The sequence below is a fragment of the Neocloeon triangulifer genome, unplaced genomic scaffold, assembly GCF_031216515.1.
Source record: "Neocloeon triangulifer isolate White Clay Creek 2 clone unplaced genomic scaffold, ASM3121651v1 ptg000002l, whole genome shotgun sequence".
Taxonomy (NCBI): Eukaryota; Metazoa; Arthropoda; class Insecta; order Ephemeroptera; family Baetidae; genus Neocloeon; species Neocloeon triangulifer.
Window position 1 is genome coordinate 3,538,220 of NW_026775545.1, and position 19,440 is coordinate 3,557,659.

Below are 19,440 nucleotides of genomic sequence, written 5' to 3' on the forward strand. Positions count from 1 at the left end.
CTAGGAAATGCAATTGTTTTTGCTTTAATTTTAAATCGTCTAACATTTTATTACTTACATTGACTAAAATTATATAAGAATATATAAATTGTTTTTAAAACTTATAATTTTATTTTTCATTGCTATATAATTTAATAAACATAAAATTTTATTTAATTTTTTCTTATTTTTGTTATCATATTATTTTTTAAAAATATACTTTTTTATGAATTTTTTGTTTTTTCAATCGTTAGTTAGCGATTGCTGTTTTAAAGTCACTAAGTTTTAAATATTTCCATCCGCTACATTGGCTCAATCAATATCAGTAATGGCATTGACTCATTTTAATCTGTTAATCATACAATACTTTTGTTCATAATTTGAAGTAAAAAATTTGATAACATTACTTACTGCATTTTTTCTCCCAACAATTTTATTGCATTGATTTCAATGCAAAATTTTTATTACATCAATTATAAAAGCAATGCAATCTTAAGTATCAAACGTATCGAAGTTGAAATTAAATTTTTTGCAGAACTATTATTTGTACTCCCTCCAGGTAAAATAAATTAAAATAACCTTGCCCATCTGAAAAATATTGTGAGATTTTGACGGAAGCTTAAAATTTAGGTTCAAAGTGAACTTGTGCTTATTCCAGAAATTAGCACTGAAATAATGTTGACAGCCTCTTTATAAACTAGCGCTTGTCAAGTTTCACGTAGAAAAGCGCGGGTATGGAAGGCTTGTCTGGGCGATGCACTCGCCTATTATGTCTGCGCAATACATATTAATCCCACCGGCGTGGTGCTGCTTTAATTACGCCCGGGCTGCTTTTGTTTTTGCATTTCTCATTACGGCGCAGTGGAGAAGAGAGAGAGAAGAGTATAGAGAGCGGCGGCAAATGAATAGAGCGAGTAAGTAATGAACAATCGACTATCGATCCCGGCGTAATAATAAACGAATTGGAAGCTCTGGAGGGTTTATTCGCAGCGGCAGAATTGTGGAGAGGCCCTTTCAAAAAGAGCGAGAGGAACAAAAAGCTGCCTCTGCTCTCTCAGCCAGTCAGTCAGCGCCGCGTGCTATTCAGTTTCAATTCGTCATTATTCTAATTAGCCCGGTAGGTTGGCTTCAGAAACTGGCAAAAAGGGGAAAGCAGAGCGACGCTTTAAAAGTGATTTTGGAGAAAGTCTCAATCAGGTGGAAACATTCGCAGACTGCTTTCATTATAAACGCATTAAGTTTTTATAAAGCGAAATGATCATTTCAGCGAGTTTTGTATAAAAAAAAGGATATCAATTTACATGAATTTAAGAAAAGAACCTTCATTACTCTTTAATGGACTACATTGAATGAGAAAATATTCACTTTATTGTACTTCCAACGTCCTACAAAAAATGTTTGCATTTTTTTTCTAATTTATGAATAAATTTAAAAATTTTGTATTTAAAAATAGAAATAAATTTACAAATCTTACTTCTTTTATATTATTGAAACATTTGAATCTTTCATGAACGGCACATTTTTCCAGAGAAATAAAAAAATCAGAAATTTTTTTCACTTCTCTTTGGTTCTTTTGAGGGAGAAAATGTTTGTATAAAATTGAAATGGTTTCCTCTTTTTAATTATGGAAATTATTGTTCTTTTCATTTTTTCGCTATGAGATATTGTAGTTTGCACAAATTTAATAGAATTAAACTGTGCTTTTCTAATTTTTCTATTAGCTTTCAAACATATTATGTAAAATTTGTGAGCTCAATTGCATTTTATTAAAGCTTAAAAAATCGTTGGAATTTTTATAAAAAAAACATTGAGCGAAAACTACATAAAAGAAATAAATTATTAATATTAAAAAAAAAACAGACATGTTACATGAAATCTTGGAAAATTAATAAATAATATTTTTAATTTTTCGTCAAATTTTTCTACATCTTTTTAGTAATTATGGCTTCTGCCCTCATTAGCAGAAACATGTACAGCAGGATGACATTGTTTTTGCTTTGAAACATTAAACGACAATTGAGAATAAGCCGAGTTTCAATTAAAAAACCAATTTCAAGTCAAAATGTTTCATTTTTGCTACTTATTATAAAACTTGTATAAAATTATGCCGATTCAAAGATTATTCCCCCTATAAATCCAGCCAATTTACTAACCAATTTCGACACACTCGTTTGAAGAAAAAAAGTTGAAGACTGAAGCAAATATTGACAGCTTCCCGGTGCCTCTAGGTCCAATTTGCAGCTCCCGAATGAACGGAAAGTGCGAGCTGGTAGCAGGGAGTGGAGCTATTTGAGGCACGTTTAGGCCGCTCTGGCGCTGGTCCTCGGCCTGATGCATTCGAGCGGAGGCAGCAGGCGGGCAATCTGGCAGGATTAGCCTGCCGATCGATAGCGCACTTTTTGGCACCCTCACTTGCATTCCTCTTGGGCGGGCACGCCCCCGCTCGCTCGCCCGGCGGCGGCCTCCGAAATTTAAGACACACATATTAGAAACGGCCTCTCGTACGTCTAATGCATGCCCTTGCCAAGTGAGCCAAAGTTTCCTAATTATGCCGACTTTTTGCTGCTCGCCGGATTTTTTGCTCGGCTGCGCACACACGAGTAGCGCCGCCAGCAAAAGCGCCACCCACCGCTAAGAAAGTTGTGCGGCCTCTTTCCAGTAACATACTTTCGTGTGTATGTGGCTCGGATAACGGGCCAAGAAGAAATTAGGTGCGCTACAATTGCGTGCCACTCGTCCTTTCCTACCGGGAACAACTTGAAACCGACCAGATTTTGACTTTGTATCAAACCGAGACAAAGAGGGTTTTCTACAGAAGCAGACATCAACATCCGCTCTTTTTTGGGGAAAGGCAATAAATTAATGGCGTCTTAAACTTCCAATTCTAATTAAAGGAAAATGAAGAACTATTTATTTGCTAAGCTTTGCTATTTTCAATTACTTCAACTGCCAAAATGGAAAAGTTTTATTTTGCCAAATTGTTTCAGGTGATAAATCGGAAATTTTTTATTTCTTTTCTCTAATTTTAATAAGTTTTTTAAGGATTAAATAGTTTTAAAACGACTGTCGAGAATGATTTTTTGAAAAATTGTTTATTCTGATCATTTAGAGCTAAAAAAAGATAACTCTTGAAATGATAAATGATAAACTTCAATTAAACAATTAAAAGAGCAAAGAAATATCAGTTTGATATCAAAGAAAGATACATGGTGTTTATACAAGTTTTCAACGCTGAAAATATTAATATAATTAGGAGGGGGAAAAAGCAACCTAGATTAAAAATGAAAAAAATTACAAATGTTTATCATGGTTAAGCTTATGGTGGAGCTTATGAATTTGAAGGGTTAATTAACCAATGAATTCTTAACATCTAATATCAACACAATATATAGAATTCACATTTTTTACCATTGGATAAAGTTGATTCAATCTTTGCCTCTAAAGTGCAGATATATTATCTCATTTTTAATCAAAAAATTCTAATTCTCTATAAATGCTAGAAAGCAGCAATTAAACTGATTAAATTCATAATTAATTTTTTGAAATCATAAATCATAAAATAATGCTATAAATACTGTTTGTTCTTCAGTATTTTGACAATTTTGAACCCTGCTTGTCTTTATAATCAAACGATTCCATTTTTGTTGCAGAACTTGAAGAACCAAATCATGACAACCAACGTGTGGGTCGAGCAGGTAAGCACGAGAATGAAAAAACAATCCCGCCCCCAATTTTAATTTAGCAAATGGGCCCGATCCGGGGCGAATCGACGCTCGTCACACACTGAACTCGTTTCTCTTTTTTTCTGGTGTCTCCCAGGAGTGGCACGACTACAAGCTCAAGTGGAACCCCGAGGACTACGGAGGAGTGGAGACTCTGCACGTGCCCTCGGAGCACATCTGGTTGCCCGACATCGTGCTCTACAACAAGTGAGTTCCCCAAATCCTCGTCCCAGCCGGTAATCCCGGTTATGGGGCCAGACGGCCGGGAAAAAACCCTTATTGGCCAAAGTAGAATTGCACGCCCGGGAATTGCATCGAGGTGGAAAATAATTTATTCTGCAGTTTTTCTTTTTAAATTATAAGAAGTTATTTCTATAAAATTACTAGCAGAGGCGAAATTCCTTAAAATAATTTAATTTTGATTTACGGGAACTAAATTTACTAAATGAATTTTGTTTAATTGAACAGAAATTTCCATAAGCTTTCTACCCTAATGGATTAATTTTGTAATTTTTATAATGGATTAAAAATTGCATTACAAAGAAAAGCTTTTATCCAATTAAAATCGGTGCTCTGCCAGGCGTAGGTGTTTTGAACAATTATTATATCAATTAAAACGCCATCCAGCCAGCTCTAGCGATGCCTAACTTGATTATGAACCCCAGCTAAATGCATATGCAAAGCCCAGTGCCTGCCAGCCTCATAATTCAACCGAGATAAAATCTATGATGTGGTGTTTGTGTGTGCATTTGCGCAGTGCCGACGGCAACTACGAGGTGACCATCATGACCAAAGCGATTCTCAACCACACGGGCAAGGTCACGTGGAAACCTCCGGCCATTTACAAGTCTTTCTGCGAGATTGACGTCGAGTACTTCCCGTTCGACGAGCAGACCTGCTTCATGAAGTTCGGCTCGTGGACTTACGACGGGTACTTGGTCAGTATTAATTTCAACCTATTTTATTTTAAAATCTTGACATTAGCAGAGTTAGTTAAAAATATGATAAAATTTATCAAGCATTAGCAAAAATCCCTTACAAAATTTTAGGCATAAAAAAAATTACAACACTAAAGTAATAATAATTTTAGTGTGTGTCAGCAAAATTTTATTTAATAATTGAATAATATACAATTAAAAAGAATTGCAAAAGTTTAATTATTTTAATATATTTTACAAACTGTATTTTAAATCATTATTTAATTGTAAATTTTATTCTTTATCAAATATATTCGATTATAATTTATTTTTGTATTTTAAAAAGTTTTCAATTATAGATGATCTTATCGACTTCATAGTTAAACAATATATTGTTTTTGCGCAATACACTTTTAAAAATAAATATATAGAACAGTAAATTGCCTTGAGCTGCATTACTTGATCAGATAATGATCATCATCTAAAACTAAGTCGCTGTCTCTAGAAAATACAACGCACTGTGCTCCTGAAAATGAAAAATTTTGAGCATTAAATCAAATAATTGTTATATTTAACATGAAAATTAATTTAATCACTTTTTCTTACTCCATTTACAATTTTATGCAAAACAAAAATGTCCCTAACTGATTTTGTTTTAAGATTGCATTACAAACTTTCACTTTCTAATTGTAAGTAAAGATCACAAAAAATCAACATATATTATTATTATTTTTTTTTTATAATCTCAATACAACATCTTTATTATAATCCTCATTGTTAAATTAAATTTAACAAAAAGAAATATAATAAAAAAATTTTATTAAAAACTACCAAAATCGTTAACCACAGATTTTTTTCATGAATTTTTCTTTGCTTAGTGAAAAATTCACCGTGTAAATGTATAGTGAGTGACATTGTGGGCGAATGGACGGACGGCGGCCATCAAACAGGACAAATGCGTCGCGAGCGTATGCATGAGAGTGAAATATTTAATGGTTCTCGTTTCGCCGGCGAGTCAGTGTAATTCTGTAATTGCAGCGGCAGCGACAACAGGCGCGTCATCAATCATTAACGCGGCCATTAATAACAAATGGGAAGCGAGCTGAAGTACGGCTAATTAATCACGCGCGCCGCGGAGAGAGCGAGATGCGTAATTAAACGACACCGTCTGTCTCGCGGATGACTTGGATTTGTCAAAGTCAAATTCGCTCTCGGCGCGCGAAAAATGCGCCGCGCGTGTAATAATTGTCTGCCTGCTCCATCCGTCGGTTTTGCCCAAAAACCGCTCGCGAATTAATTGCCACTCTCTCTGTTTCTGTGCGTGAAAAGCGGCTCGCGAATTCATTTTCGCGCATTCCATTCATCGCTAAGCCGCTTTTCCACTCATTAATTCTGGCAAGCTGTGTTTTTTTTCCAAGAGGGACGTCTGATTTTGATGAGAGTTTTGCGTGGGTGTTTGGAACGGGTGAAAGTAAAATTGTTGTGCTGCCTCAAAAATGAATTTTGAAAATAATGGATACTTCACGAATTATGTTAAACTCAGATTTAAAACTGTGCATGAATTTAAAGGATACAGTTTTTTTTCTTTTTAAATATTCGTGATGCCATATATATTATGATATGGATTTTTGAACAATTATAGTAAAGGAAATATGAGTGCTCGGAATCAACAAAACTTTTAAAAGTACATATTTATTTTATAAAAAAAAATATAGAACAAAAAAGGAGTTTTTTTCTTCCTAGCTTTGAAATGTGTAGAATAAAAAATTTTAAAATGGAGAAATTTTTAGTCATTTTTGTAAAAAAAAATAAGTGTCAGAGGAATAATTTCATTCAAAATTTTCACCAAATAGAATGAAGTATATGAGCCTCATACTATGAGGAGACGTTTGAAAAAAACATTTACAATAACAGGTCGTATCTTAATGAAAAAGAAATATTCTACCATCAGATGAATTTGCGAAGAGAAATAACTATAAAAAAAATAAAAATGAATTCACAAATGTATCTGCAATCGAGAGAATTTTTATTTGCCTTTTTTTAGTTTTAAATTGCATCATGGAGATTAAATATATATATTCAATAGTTTTTATTAGTAAATTGGCTGAAACATAATATTAATAAGTAAATTATGTTTTATGAACAGATTAGAAAAAAATAATTTAAAGAAAAATGTATTTTAAAATAATAATAACACTGTCAAAAAAAATCGGAAAATTACGTCCGTGTCACGGCAGAAACGAAGTAAAAATAGTACGGACAGACGTAATTTTCTGTACTTTGCGTCGTAAAATACTTTTACGGATGAAATTGATATGCGATTTTACGTATTTGGGATGTAGCGCAAGTTTCTGTAACAGATCCGTAATTTTACATCTCACTTTCGGACTTTTACCTGAGTGCATGCATGTTAGGGGAGGAAAGCTCAGGAGAGAATAGGGAGAGAGGCTGAAAACGTCATCACCCACGCCAGCAACTGACAAAATTCAACCCTCGCGCCTCGGCTGCAATCAGTTAAGCGTCTTTCGCCACAAAGAGAACTCCTCTTTGCTGCATCTGCTGCATCGGGCACAACATCTCCTAAAATTAGGAATATTTTGGAGCGAAGCCGCTGTATTTCCAGTTGGAGGCCTCCGCGAGTACTTTAAAAATGTAAGTTTGGATTCATCATTTTTATTTCAAGAAAATACGTTTATTTAATATCAAAAAATTACGCACAGCTAAAATTTATGCACATTATTATTATTATTATTATTTTTTTAGATTGGATTTGAAGTGAGCACTTTTGGAATAAACTAGTCCCTCGTCAATGGAAGTTCTGTTCGCAATGCGCAAAAGGTATTTTATACAGAGATTTCTCATCAATGTTTGCTAAAGAAATTTATTTTTATTTTTCAGACAGTGTTTTCATCAACGCAAGATACGAATCGAAAAGGAATTTCTGATAAAGACTACGTCAAGAGTTTCATCTACCTCAATATTAATTTTTACTTCATGTGAGTTCTCTGTAAATCCGTGATTACTAATTTATTTTAAATAAAAGTAGCCATTTATAGCAAAAATAAATTTTGTGATTTTCTGTAAAACTACCATAAAATTACGTATGAAAGAAGTAAAACAAAAATACGGACACAGTACGTAATATTCTGTGCGAAGGGAGAAATTTTCTGTAACAAATCCGTAAAATGCATCTACGGGAGGGGAGGCGGAAAAGTGCGGGCGCTCAGGTAAAATCCCTTCTTGAGAAGAGACGTACTTTTACGGCATACGCCAGAACAATAGTTTGCACCACAGATACGTAAAATCGACCATTCCATTTTAAACAGTGTTAATAATAACTTTTATATTATTTTTTATTCAATAAATTAATGTTTTATTTATTTGAAAGCAATCAAAAAAATTATTTTTAATGTAAAAAACGTTTTTTTTTGCAGGTGGACTTGCGGCACATGGCGCAAACACCAGGGTCGGACACGATAGACATGGGCATCGACCTTCAGGACTATTACCTGAGCGTCGAGTGGGACATCATGCGAGTGCCTGCGGTGCGAAACGAGAAGTTCTACAGCTGCTGCGAGGAGCCTTACCCCGACATTATATTCAACATCACTCTCAGGAGAAAGACCCTTTTCTACACGGTCAACCTGATCATACCTTGTGTAGGCATCTCGTTTTTGTCGGTGCTCGTCTTCTACCTGCCCTCAGATTCAGGAGAAAAGGTCAGAAATTATTTGCATAATTGAAAATGAATTGGTTAATTAGTTGAAAAAATAATAAATTATTATTTAAATTACTCGTCATTTAAAACCAATATTTATCATGTTTTTCAAATGAATTTAAAATCCTTTAAATTTAAAGGTCATTATTTGAATCAGGTTCAACGTAAAATATTCTCATTCTTCTGTTTATATTGAAAGAATTGTGTATTTTGATCAACTTTATTTGAAATCCATTTACTTGTAAAATAATTATTGTTTTTTAACTCTGAAGCGCAAAATTTATTGCATATTTATTTCAAATTTTCTTTCTTTTTTTTAATTATTTATTCTTAAATTATAATCGTATAGAAATCATCATAAATAAGAAGATATGTGTTTGATTTTGGTTGTCAGGTGTCACTTTGCATCTCTATTCTGCTGTCTCTGACCGTGTTCTTCCTGCTGCTGGCCGAAATCATTCCGCCGACCTCGCTCACAGTGCCCCTCTTGGGCAAGTACCTGCTCTTCACTATGGTGCTGGTCACACTTTCTGTTGTGGTCACCATCGCGGTGCTCAACGTTAATTTTCGGTCGCCGGTGACACACAAGATGGCACCGTGGGTGTACCGACTCTTTATTAGGACACTTCCAAAGGTAAGAACGACTTTTACAAAATTTTGCAAAACTTTAAAATACTAAAAAAATCATTGATAAGTAATATTTACTAATTTCTAAAATAGAATATTATAAAAATGGTATCTGGGAAAGATAAAAAAAAGAAGTTATTGCACACCTTAACATAGTTCTGATTTTAATTAGTAGAAGCCTATGAATCGATTTTTCGTAGAAAATGAACTCTTAGATCAATTGATAATAATGTATTTTAAATTTGTGTCTGCAACATTTTATGCGAAGCATGATCTTAAGATTTAATAAAAAAAATACATAATTATATAAATGAAAATAATTGCAAGTTCAATTTTAAAATATTATAATACTATATTTTAAATCATTATTTATTTGTAAATTTTATTCTTATTTCAATTTATTAAATTTTAATTTATATTTTATTATATTTTATTATTGTATTTTATAAAGTTTTTAATAAAGGCCATTTAGATTTCTTATCAACTACTTTCAAAATATCTCGTTTTTATAAATTAAAAATTAAAAAATTAAAAAAAAAAAATTAAAAATTAATATAAGAAAGTAGAGGGACTTTTCTTTAGGTATAATTGATCAGATAATGATAATGGTTGTTATAGTCCAAAAAAAGTGTCTCTAAAAAATTTTATATAATTTATTTTAATATTACTTAACTATATAGAAAAATTGTCGGTACAGATTCGATACAGATTAATTTGAACCATTTCAGATTTTAATCATGCTGTAAAATAAAACTGTTTAATTAAAACTTTCATTACTTTTTTGCGCACATTGCATACTGCGGTTTTAATCAGTAGTATAGAGAGCAAAGAACAAGGCCTTTAGCTGAAGAAGCCCCTTTTACTTTCAAGCGAGTCAGGGCGCTTCATTAGCCAGACGGAAATTACTTGGTGTGTCCCGTGGAGACTTTGGGCTAGTTTTTGCATTACACGTCTGGTCGGCATGCAAAGTAATTGGGAAAGTTGGGGTCCTGCGGGAGCGAGACACGGGTTCAGCATAAAGGCCAGTTGACTCGTCTCGCCACCAACACGGCAGTCTGTCAGGGAGAAGAGGACAGGTATATTCTCTTTGGCAACAAGCAGGGCCACTAATCTCGCAGATTAAGCCGCGCTTTCTCCCCGGGGGGCCGGTGTCGTTTCCTCCCTTGTTTGTTTGCCGATGCCATTACCACCCCCGTATAGACAGCACAGGTGTTTTTAAAAGCAGGATAAAAATGAAGATTAAAATGAAAAATAATGGAGACAACTATAATATACTTTTTTTGTGAGTTTCATTATGCTAATAAAAATTTGTATGAATGATGAGATTAAGAAATTGACGCAATCTTGCTGTCTTAGTAAAAATGGTCATAATTGACTAAAAATTTCTAAAATTGAAATATTTTGAATTTGGTATTTTTCTTACCTTCTGTAAATTCTGTACGTATTTTTTTTCTTTATACCAAGAAAATTTTTCCATTTAAATTATTTTGTTAGCCTCAAGAAGCCTTATCCACCGGATAATAACATTTTAATGATCATATTATATAGTCCATTGCTGAAAAAATGGTATTTAACTTTAAAAGAATATCAAGGAATTTGAATTTTTAAACAATCTATGTGGATTTTGTTTTCTTTATTACGATTTTGACAATTTTTCTTAATTGCTGATGATTCCTGAGAAAATATTACTTTAAAAAATCCTTAGTAAAAATTATTATTTAGGCATTGAAATCCTTAAAAAGGCGTTAATATTATTAAAATTTTTTATGTTCGACTGTTAAAATTGGTTAAGTGCCTTTTGAATTAAAAGACAAGCAAATGTTTTGAGAGGGAAAGCATAGAATTGCTGGAAAATGAGGCTAAAACCAAAGATATCCGGTAGCAGTGAATCTGGAAAAAGACTATAAATAAAGTTTATTACAAAAATAAGAAATTCAAATTTTTTATGTATATTTATTTTTCACTAAAGATGAGGGTTTAAGTATTTTTTAAGGACAATTACACATTACAAGAAATAAATGTTCAAATTCCATTTATAACTTTTTCAAAATATTTTTAAAATATAATTAACATATGCATGAAAAGTATGCAAAATTAAAATTGGATTTTTTTTTTAATTTTTTAAATAAAGCGTATATGATAAAATAAAATATTGTAAACAAACCTGAATATTTTGTCATCAAAACAGTGCGTGTAGTAAACAAATTTGTGCGTGTTTCTGTGTCTGACAGGTGCTGTTCATCGAGCGTCCGCAGAACGAAGATGAGGCGGATGCCGTGGTGACGGCGTCGACGCCCGCCTCGGAGAACACCTGCCTGGACGACTCCAAGTACGAGTTCCAGAAGCAGCGCTACAGTCCTGCCGAGTACGACATCGCGGGGGGTCTGCGGTACGAGGGGGTGCCGTTCGACGCCGCGGGGCTGCCCCCGTTGCCGTCGCCCCTCATGCTGCCGGCGTCGCCCAACGAGGACGACGTCTGTCGGGACGACCTCAGCCCCTCGATCGACCGCTGCCTCGCGCAGGAGATCGAGAAGGCCATCACGGACGCCCGCTTCATTGCTCAACACGTCAAGAACAAAGACAAGTTCGAAAACGTGAGTACCTAATTTAATAGACGCAAACGATTACTTTTTGCTCTAGCCAATTTCATCGCACCTGCCTCTTTCGTCGCTGAAACACAAAAAAAAACTACTTTGTTGATAAAGGTACCAAATTTTATCGGAGAGACAGAAAAACTAAATTCTTGTAGTAATCATGACCACTGAGGGGAAAGAGTCAATAATTTAAAGAAAAACTAAAATATCACGTTTTTAATTGGTGACATAAAAAAATGTTAAATAATTTTTGGGTTTTAATTGATTTATTTTCTTGAAAAAAGTATACAATAAATGAATAAGTCACACTGGAAGAAAATTGGCAGCCAGCTCTGGTAAACAACTTCTTACTAAAGCTCATAGGCCCGATTTCAGCAAAAGTGTTTCTAAATTAAAGCTATTGAGCTGCATCTCTGTAAACGGGAAATTATTGACATGAATGCAAAACTTTCAATATTATTTGATCATAATGAATTCATTTTCAATTTTTTTTGGTCATTTAACACAAAATTGCTGCTTACGGAAAAAATGTGCTGGTTTTTAAAATATTATAATCTCTTTAAATGTCTAAAAAAAAGACAGATTTCATAATTAAATTGAAGTTACCTGCGCGCTGTACGTCACTTGAAACAACCTTTTTATATTGAAAAAAAATTACTTCCCTGGAAGCAGAAATCTCATGTATAGCTTTCATCCTACGTTTATTTAAAAATATTAGATTCCAAAAAAATAATATGCTCATTTTTTTTAATGTCTCGTTCTCTCTAAAGCGGGCATCATTTTTATTAAAAACCGATTCAAACAATTATTTTATAAATCAGCATTATTGAACGATATACATATGAAAATGTGTTTTGTTATTTCAATCGTTTTAGTAACCGCGCTCTTATTAATAGTGTTTGATTAAGATTCGGGATCTGTTGATTCATATTTTTCAAAATCACTAACAAGAACTTGTGAAATCCCAAATTTCTCAGTATCTCTGCAAAAAAAAAATTGCACAGCTTTTTCCATTTCTCTCAGAGAGGCACAAGAAAAATGATGAATGTAAAAGTTGGAATCGAATTACGCTAAAAGCAATAAGGCGGACAGAAACAAAAGCAGGCCATTTCTCTCTTTCTTGGCTGCCGCAGCCTCCCTTCTTCATTGAATATTCGCAAAACAAACACGTTGGCCGGAAGAAGTCCAAAGGAGACAAATGCGTGGCGCCATCGGATCTGGCGAGTCACATGCCAGCAGGAGGGCGTTGAAAAATCGTGTCCTCGTCGACATCAATTTTTCCCGTTGTGCAGCGGAGGCAGCCGGGGGCCAGGCAAGCGGCGGGTAATGGTGAAAAATCACTGGAACCCCTGAGGATAGTGTGTCCATTTTATCTGTCGCTCTATTTATTCTGCAAAGCCTCACTCGGGCATGCCCATAGCAAATGGTGAGCTGTCACTCGACCGCCGCCGGAAGTCTCCAAGTACCCACGCCGCATTTGCCTGCTTTGCTCTTCGTCGGCGCTGTTTGCCGAGGCAAACAGACACCCTGCCGAACCAACTATCGCGTTTCAATTATCGCTCGCTCGCTCGCTTTCTCGTCCCAGGGAAGACGAGCGCAAATTGGGTGCTGCTGCCTGCAAGCTATCTGCAGATGAGCAGAGAAAAGCTGCTGCACAGGGGTTTCCGTATCAACGCGAGAACAGTATCACTGCCGAGCGCACAAACTCGATGAGTTTTCTTTCAATTTCAGTGTAGTAATTTCAAATTTAGTGATTTACTCACTTTTTAAAAATTAACGAATTATTATTAAATTTATGAAACAATGAAGTTCACTAAATTAAATAACAATTGAATAGTAGATACTATAACTTGACACAAAATACTTACCTATATTTAATATTTTTGTAGCCGGGATAACATTTATATTTATTTATTTCTTTTATTTTTAAAATTTATAATAATTTATACGGTTTAAATTATTTCTGTAAAATATATTTTTTAAATTATTTAGTTATACAACAATGAGTGTATTTTATAGTCCTTGACGTGATTAAAACAATATAATGAAAGACAATAAATTTAGAAGTTCATAAGACTTCTATTAGATGAAATTCTAGAATGGAAATGTGTTTAGACGATCGGTGAATTTAACGGTAATAATTACAAAGAGATTGGTGATATTTAAAAAAAATATATGTCTCAATAATAAAGAAAAGAAAACACCAACAAAAAAAGTTGAAAAGCCTAGTTTTTAATTAGAAAAATATTGATTGAATTGTTGAAATTTTCTTTGTTCTAACATATTAAAAAGTAACATTTTTTTATAATACCTTAATTACTATTTTTATTTTTTTTTTAAATCTTAATAGCTCTTAATTGATATTGGTAATTCAAGTATGTAAAGCAGTGAGAGCTAAAATTTATTGCACAAATTGGTTTCTCCTATTCAAATGGATTTTATTTGACTTGTCAATGAGGAATCCTGAAAATCGTTGCTAGTGATGGTTATACTTAGCATTTAGCGTTATTTCCCTCCTAAATGGTTTTCTTTTGATGTAAAACTTCCGTTTAAAAATTTGGAGAAATAAACGATACGATAATTTTTTTATTTAACTTATCCATTTAACTCAGTGCAGCATCACTTTGAGCTGGATTAAATTGTCATTCTATTCAGTGGGGCACGATTTCTTGGCCAAAGATATATAATACGAAAGCAGCCAAAAATGTTTTGCCGATTGAAATAAATCATCACTTTTATATTGTCAGCTGCTGGGAGCATCGACTTTTGACCTTCTGAAATATACGACCGGGGACAAAACCGCAGCGCCACTCTGGCAAATGAATTTCGAGCAATTTCCAGCGCCCATTCCGTCAGCGAGGGCGAAAAATAGGCACACAACAACCGAAACGAGCGAGTCAACGGTGCAATTAACGCGCCGAGCAAAGTACACGTTACATATTATTTCAGCGGTGGCTGCGAGAGAGAGCGAAATGCAAAAGTGTGCCAGCGCAGGGTTGGTCGTTTGAGGGATGGATGGGCGCTTTTTGCTGCGCAACCGCGACACGCCGGTTGCATAACCGCCTCGGGGCTGCCTCGTCAGTGGATTTCGCAGCGGCCTATCTGTTTAGTATCTGGTGACGAATGCAGTGGCCAATTAATTCAGCTCCGGATGAAATCGTCCGCTTGAATTCTCATCTCTGTGGCTGTTTACTCTTCTTCGTGTTTGTTTGCTTATTTCGTTCGCTCTGTGCAAAGTAATTGACTCTCTTTGAAACTCGGGCTTCGCGATCATTATACGCTCTAATTGTTTCTAAAGGCGGGACAAGAGGGCGACTTATACTTTTGAAAGAACTCGCAAAGTGCAATCCGGTGCCGCACGCTTCTTTTTGCACAACTCGTTGCAATTAGTTTGTGCGCATTAAGAACGAGTTTGATTCCTCAAGCAGAAGTTGTCGACTTGGACGGGTTTTTCATCTTGACTCCTTCTTGTCATTAAAAGTCGAGAGTGAACTTTTCCTGTTAATTCTTAGCCACTAATCATTGTAGAAATGCTGATCATTTGTTAAAATTGAATACAGTGAAGACGAATTGAAGGCTCTTCAGAAGATTGTTATGTCTTGTTAGGAGAAAAATTAAATGAGAATGAAATGGTTTCTGAATGATTTAGAAATTGAGTTAAAAATTAATTATAAACACGCTTCAATTGCAATGCATTTGAAAACTCATGGTTAAAATCTAGTGATTGCTAGACTGGTCTTTAAAAAAAGTCATATTTTACTAAAAAGGCGGAAATTTTAAATGATTAATTCACTTTTGAAGTCATTTTTAAAGTGAAAAAGTTAACACAAAAGTTTGAAAATAGCCCAATCAAAAAGATATTATTTGTAAAAAAAAAAATTTAAAAAGGATCTCCGAGAGCAAAATGTTTTTCCACCAGTCTTCATGTGGGCAATTATTTGCTTTTACTTTCCACAGAGAAGGAAAATTGAAAAATTGTATTACCGTCAGACGATTGTTTAACAAAAATAATTAAATCTAAATTTGTTGAACAGTAAAATAAAAACGAAGATTGAGAGAAAACAGTTTTGTAGAAACTGGTAAAAAAATCAAGGCTAGATAAGTTTTCATTGATTCTTTTAAATTTTCATGCTTTCTTGATATGACTTATTTTATACTTAAATATATTACACAAATAATTAAGTTAAAAACTTGCATTATTCATTTATAAATTCAAGATTTCCTGGAATAATTATAATTATATTTTGCCGTGAATGGAATGAAATCGCTATACAGAGCAAACGACAGAACTCCACAATAAACAACCGGCTTTGAATAGAAATAATGATCGGAGTTCATTGATTTGAACTTCAAACAACTCTCTCTATATCAATTCCCCGCCCGCCATCACACTCTATTGACACACAAAACTTTTCGATTCAAAAGAGATACGGCGCCCTCGAATGTCACGCGTTTTGCAATAACTTTTCCCCGCCCTTTTTCATCTCGATCGACCAAGATTTGACGTGGAGTCAAGATGACTTTTATTTCTGAAGCGTCACTCAAGACCGCGCTGCTGGGTCAATGTTTGTTAACGTGTGCCCTCTGATTAATTGGTTTAGAGTAGCGGAAATATTGACACAAAACTTGGCAAGCGTCTCCTTTCTTCATCCAATCAACGGCTCTACAACGAAAAAAGAATTGTATCGATTTTGCTTTTGGCCTTTATTAAAATATACACATCTCTGCTGCGTCTAAATTTGACCTAGACTGCAGCTGCTTCCTTGAACGACTCGCCCGGATATGGGTTGATGTTCAGCCTCTTTATTTATGCTGCGAATTTTCCACTTGACTGCATCTCGTTTTTCCGTCTCGCGTCGTCATGATCGCGCAGGGTGGAAGGAAAATGCGAGCAGTTTCCAACTTTTGGTGGATTGATCCGGCTTTGCGAAACGCAATGTTTGTTTTATACCTGCATCTATAGAGAGTTTCTTGGAAGTTTTAAATTGCCCGAAGCCTTTCTTACGACTTTTTAGGCACCGAACGCAAACAGAGAGATTTTTATCCGGCTCGAGCCGAACGGTATAAACTTGGGGAAATGTTGTCTGTCAAACGCAAAGTAAGCACAAAACTGAGGAACGATTTCACGCTTGGAAAAATATTATTATTTTGGCTGCTAAAAATAAGAAAGCGCTTGAAAGCATTTTTGTGTGTTTGGAAGATTTTCAACTCCTTCTGGATTATTAAATTTATCAAAAGAGAAAATAATTAATTTTACAAATTTTAGTGATTAACATTTTCGTATTGTGTACCTTTTTGAGTTGTATTGTAAACCCTGATTGGAATTTACTTTAATAAATAAACACAGAGTAAAATAAAGATTAGTAATAAAATTGAGCTTTGGAAGGGAACGACGATATTTTTGGTTTTATAATTTTGACTCGATGTGCCTTTATCTAGTTTTGAGTAGATGAATTAAATTCGCTGTAATCTACATTTTAATTAATAATAATAGTTATTAAATAATTTATTTCTTTTAAAAATTTCCAAAAACAGCGCATTGTAATAAAAAGGTACTTTCCGAAGCAATCTTTTTTTATTAAAAAAAATTTATCTACAATTTTTGAACACCAAATTATAGAATTAAAAAATCCCTAATGTATTGAACGGATAAAAATTGGTTTGCTTTGCAATTTGCTTCAGGTGGAGGAGGACTGGAAATATGTGGCGATGGTGCTGGACCGGCTGTTCCTGTGGATTTTTTCGGTGGCGTGCGTGATGGGCACGGCGCTTATCATTCTGCAGGCGCCCTCCCTGTACGACACGACTCGCCCCATCGACATCCAGTTCTCCAAGATCGCCAAGAAGAAGCTGCTGCTGATGATGATGGGCCCTGAGGAGGAGTGACCCTGTGAGCTTACAATCAATCAGTGCGGACGCTCAAGTAGTGCATTCACCAGTCTTTCCTTAGTTTTACGACTCACCACGGGCTCTCGAGGGCCTGGGCCCACATTTTCCCCCACAAATTTCTTCTCGTAACGACTGAGAGAAAAATAATTAAATATATACGATTCTTGCTTTTCATTCAACCCGCCGGGTGGTGCGATTGGCGTTAGTTTGAGTTTGGCGATTATACCACATGCATAATCAACGGTGAAAAACGTTCCTAACTGTCAGATTAAAACTACAAGAGCAACACAATGATAATTTTTATTGACACACACGCCTCTATATAATTATAATATAATTGACAATTTGAAATATATACAAATATCCGGAGAAAATTTGAAGCCCAGGCCCACTCAGAACGGCACCTCAATCATCGTCGCGACAAATAAGAAGAGATCATAAATTTATTTTTAGCTAGCTCATCTCATGAGATATTTTCGTTTCGAGCTAAACGGATTTGCATAAACAAACACACACCTAAGGTAAAATAATGTAACGCGCGCGATATACGTGTGACTAAAGTAATTAAAAAAAGGAAAACCAATCACTCGGCCAGAGAATGGTGGCGGAGCCAAAATATAACACTTAATTAAATTCGCAAATTTAAAGTAAAAAGAAAATGTTCAATGTCTTCCAGTTTTAAAAATGTGGAGCATTTGATAAGTTTAAAACTTTTAAAGTATATATTGAAATATTTGATCGAACAAAATGGCGCAAATTAACAAAAATTAAGATGTGTTACTTAAATAAAATATGAAAACCAAGCTCTGCTAATCAGCTTAAATTTGGTTATGGGTTGGGAGGGTCGTCTGATCTGTACCCAATCAGGGATTTTGTACAACAGGCGGCCATGTTGTTTTGCAGGGGACGATGTGCAGACCTTGGTATATAAAAAGTAGAAAAAATAAATTATATATTCGTGCCTCTGTGTTGTTTCATCCCTGTTTCCTCCTTACTGTAATACTAATCAATGGGAAATTACTAAAATTTGGCTCCGCCGACCCTCCCTCAGCCTATGTTGCTAAAATAAATCGTTGTTGTTGTATTTTAATTAATTAACCGAGCAGCTAACAAGAGGTGGCGGCCCCGCCCGCCGCGGGCCCTGCTCAAACCCATGATGTGCTGGGCCCCCGGGCCCCGGCCGCCCGGGCCGCTCGCCACTAAATTTGCATACTAACTGTCTCGCTGTGTATAATCGTCGTCATTAAAGTCAACTCTAAATGTCGTGCATTTAAAGTAAGCGGTTTTTGCTTCGGATGTGTTGGGGGTGCCTGAAGGAGGCTCCCGCCGCCCCCGTCGATCTCTGATAAAAAAAGATGAAAAGAAATTCTCTCTCTGTTGCTTCACACACTTGACCCCCTGATCACACAAAAAATACATTAAAACACACACACTCGTCACATACACACACGAAGAGAAAATTGAGAAAAAAAAATATATATAAAAGGAAGAAAAAAACTCACTCCTACGTCTCATGGTATATTTGCCGATACGACAGTTGTTATCAAGAATCGACAGTTTTGCAATTTATTGTTGAAGCATTCTGTAAGAAGGACAACTCTGTTATATTTAAAAAATGAAAATTAAGTGGAGAAATTGAAGCCGGAAGAAGAAGAAAGAACAACGTGCAACAAATAAACTAACAAGACGTAATATTGATAATTTATATGACATGATCATTATACAAAAATTAATAAAGTGAAAACAAGTTATGTAAAAAAAACTAATTGCATTATTTCAAAGAGCATTCTTTAGTTCTTAGAAAATATTCAAAAGTTATTTAAATTTTATTACAAAAATTAAAAATATGAAGCTAATGATTTATGTTGATATCCTACAATTTTGTTTGAAGTTCGTTGTTCTTCAATTTTCTGAAAATCAGTCAAAAAATAAATTATTCTTAATTTTATTTACTTAATCTTGAAGTTGATCAACCAAAATTTGAACGTAATAAT

General features: G+C 34.6%; 1 protein-coding gene across 1 annotated transcript in view; it reads left to right on the forward strand.

Annotated features, from left to right (window-relative positions):
- LOC132205191 (acetylcholine receptor subunit alpha-like 1) overlaps nucleotides 1–19,190 on the forward strand; it is a 36,447-nt gene extending 17,257 nt beyond the window's left edge. Inside the window, exons 3-9 of the mRNA XM_059634126.1 lie at nucleotides 3,630–3,674; nucleotides 3,799–3,908; nucleotides 4,459–4,639; nucleotides 8,053–8,337; nucleotides 8,731–8,970; nucleotides 11,195–11,557; nucleotides 17,240–19,190. Of these exons, the coding sequence (XP_059490109.1) occupies nucleotides 3,630–3,674; nucleotides 3,799–3,908; nucleotides 4,459–4,639; nucleotides 8,053–8,337; nucleotides 8,731–8,970; nucleotides 11,195–11,557; nucleotides 17,240–17,443 (1,428 nt within the window). The 3' untranslated portion in view covers nucleotides 17,444–19,190. The remainder of the gene's footprint in view (nucleotides 1–3,629; nucleotides 3,675–3,798; nucleotides 3,909–4,458; nucleotides 4,640–8,052; nucleotides 8,338–8,730; nucleotides 8,971–11,194; nucleotides 11,558–17,239) is intronic.
- The last annotated feature ends 250 nt before the right edge of the window (nucleotides 19,191–19,440 follow it).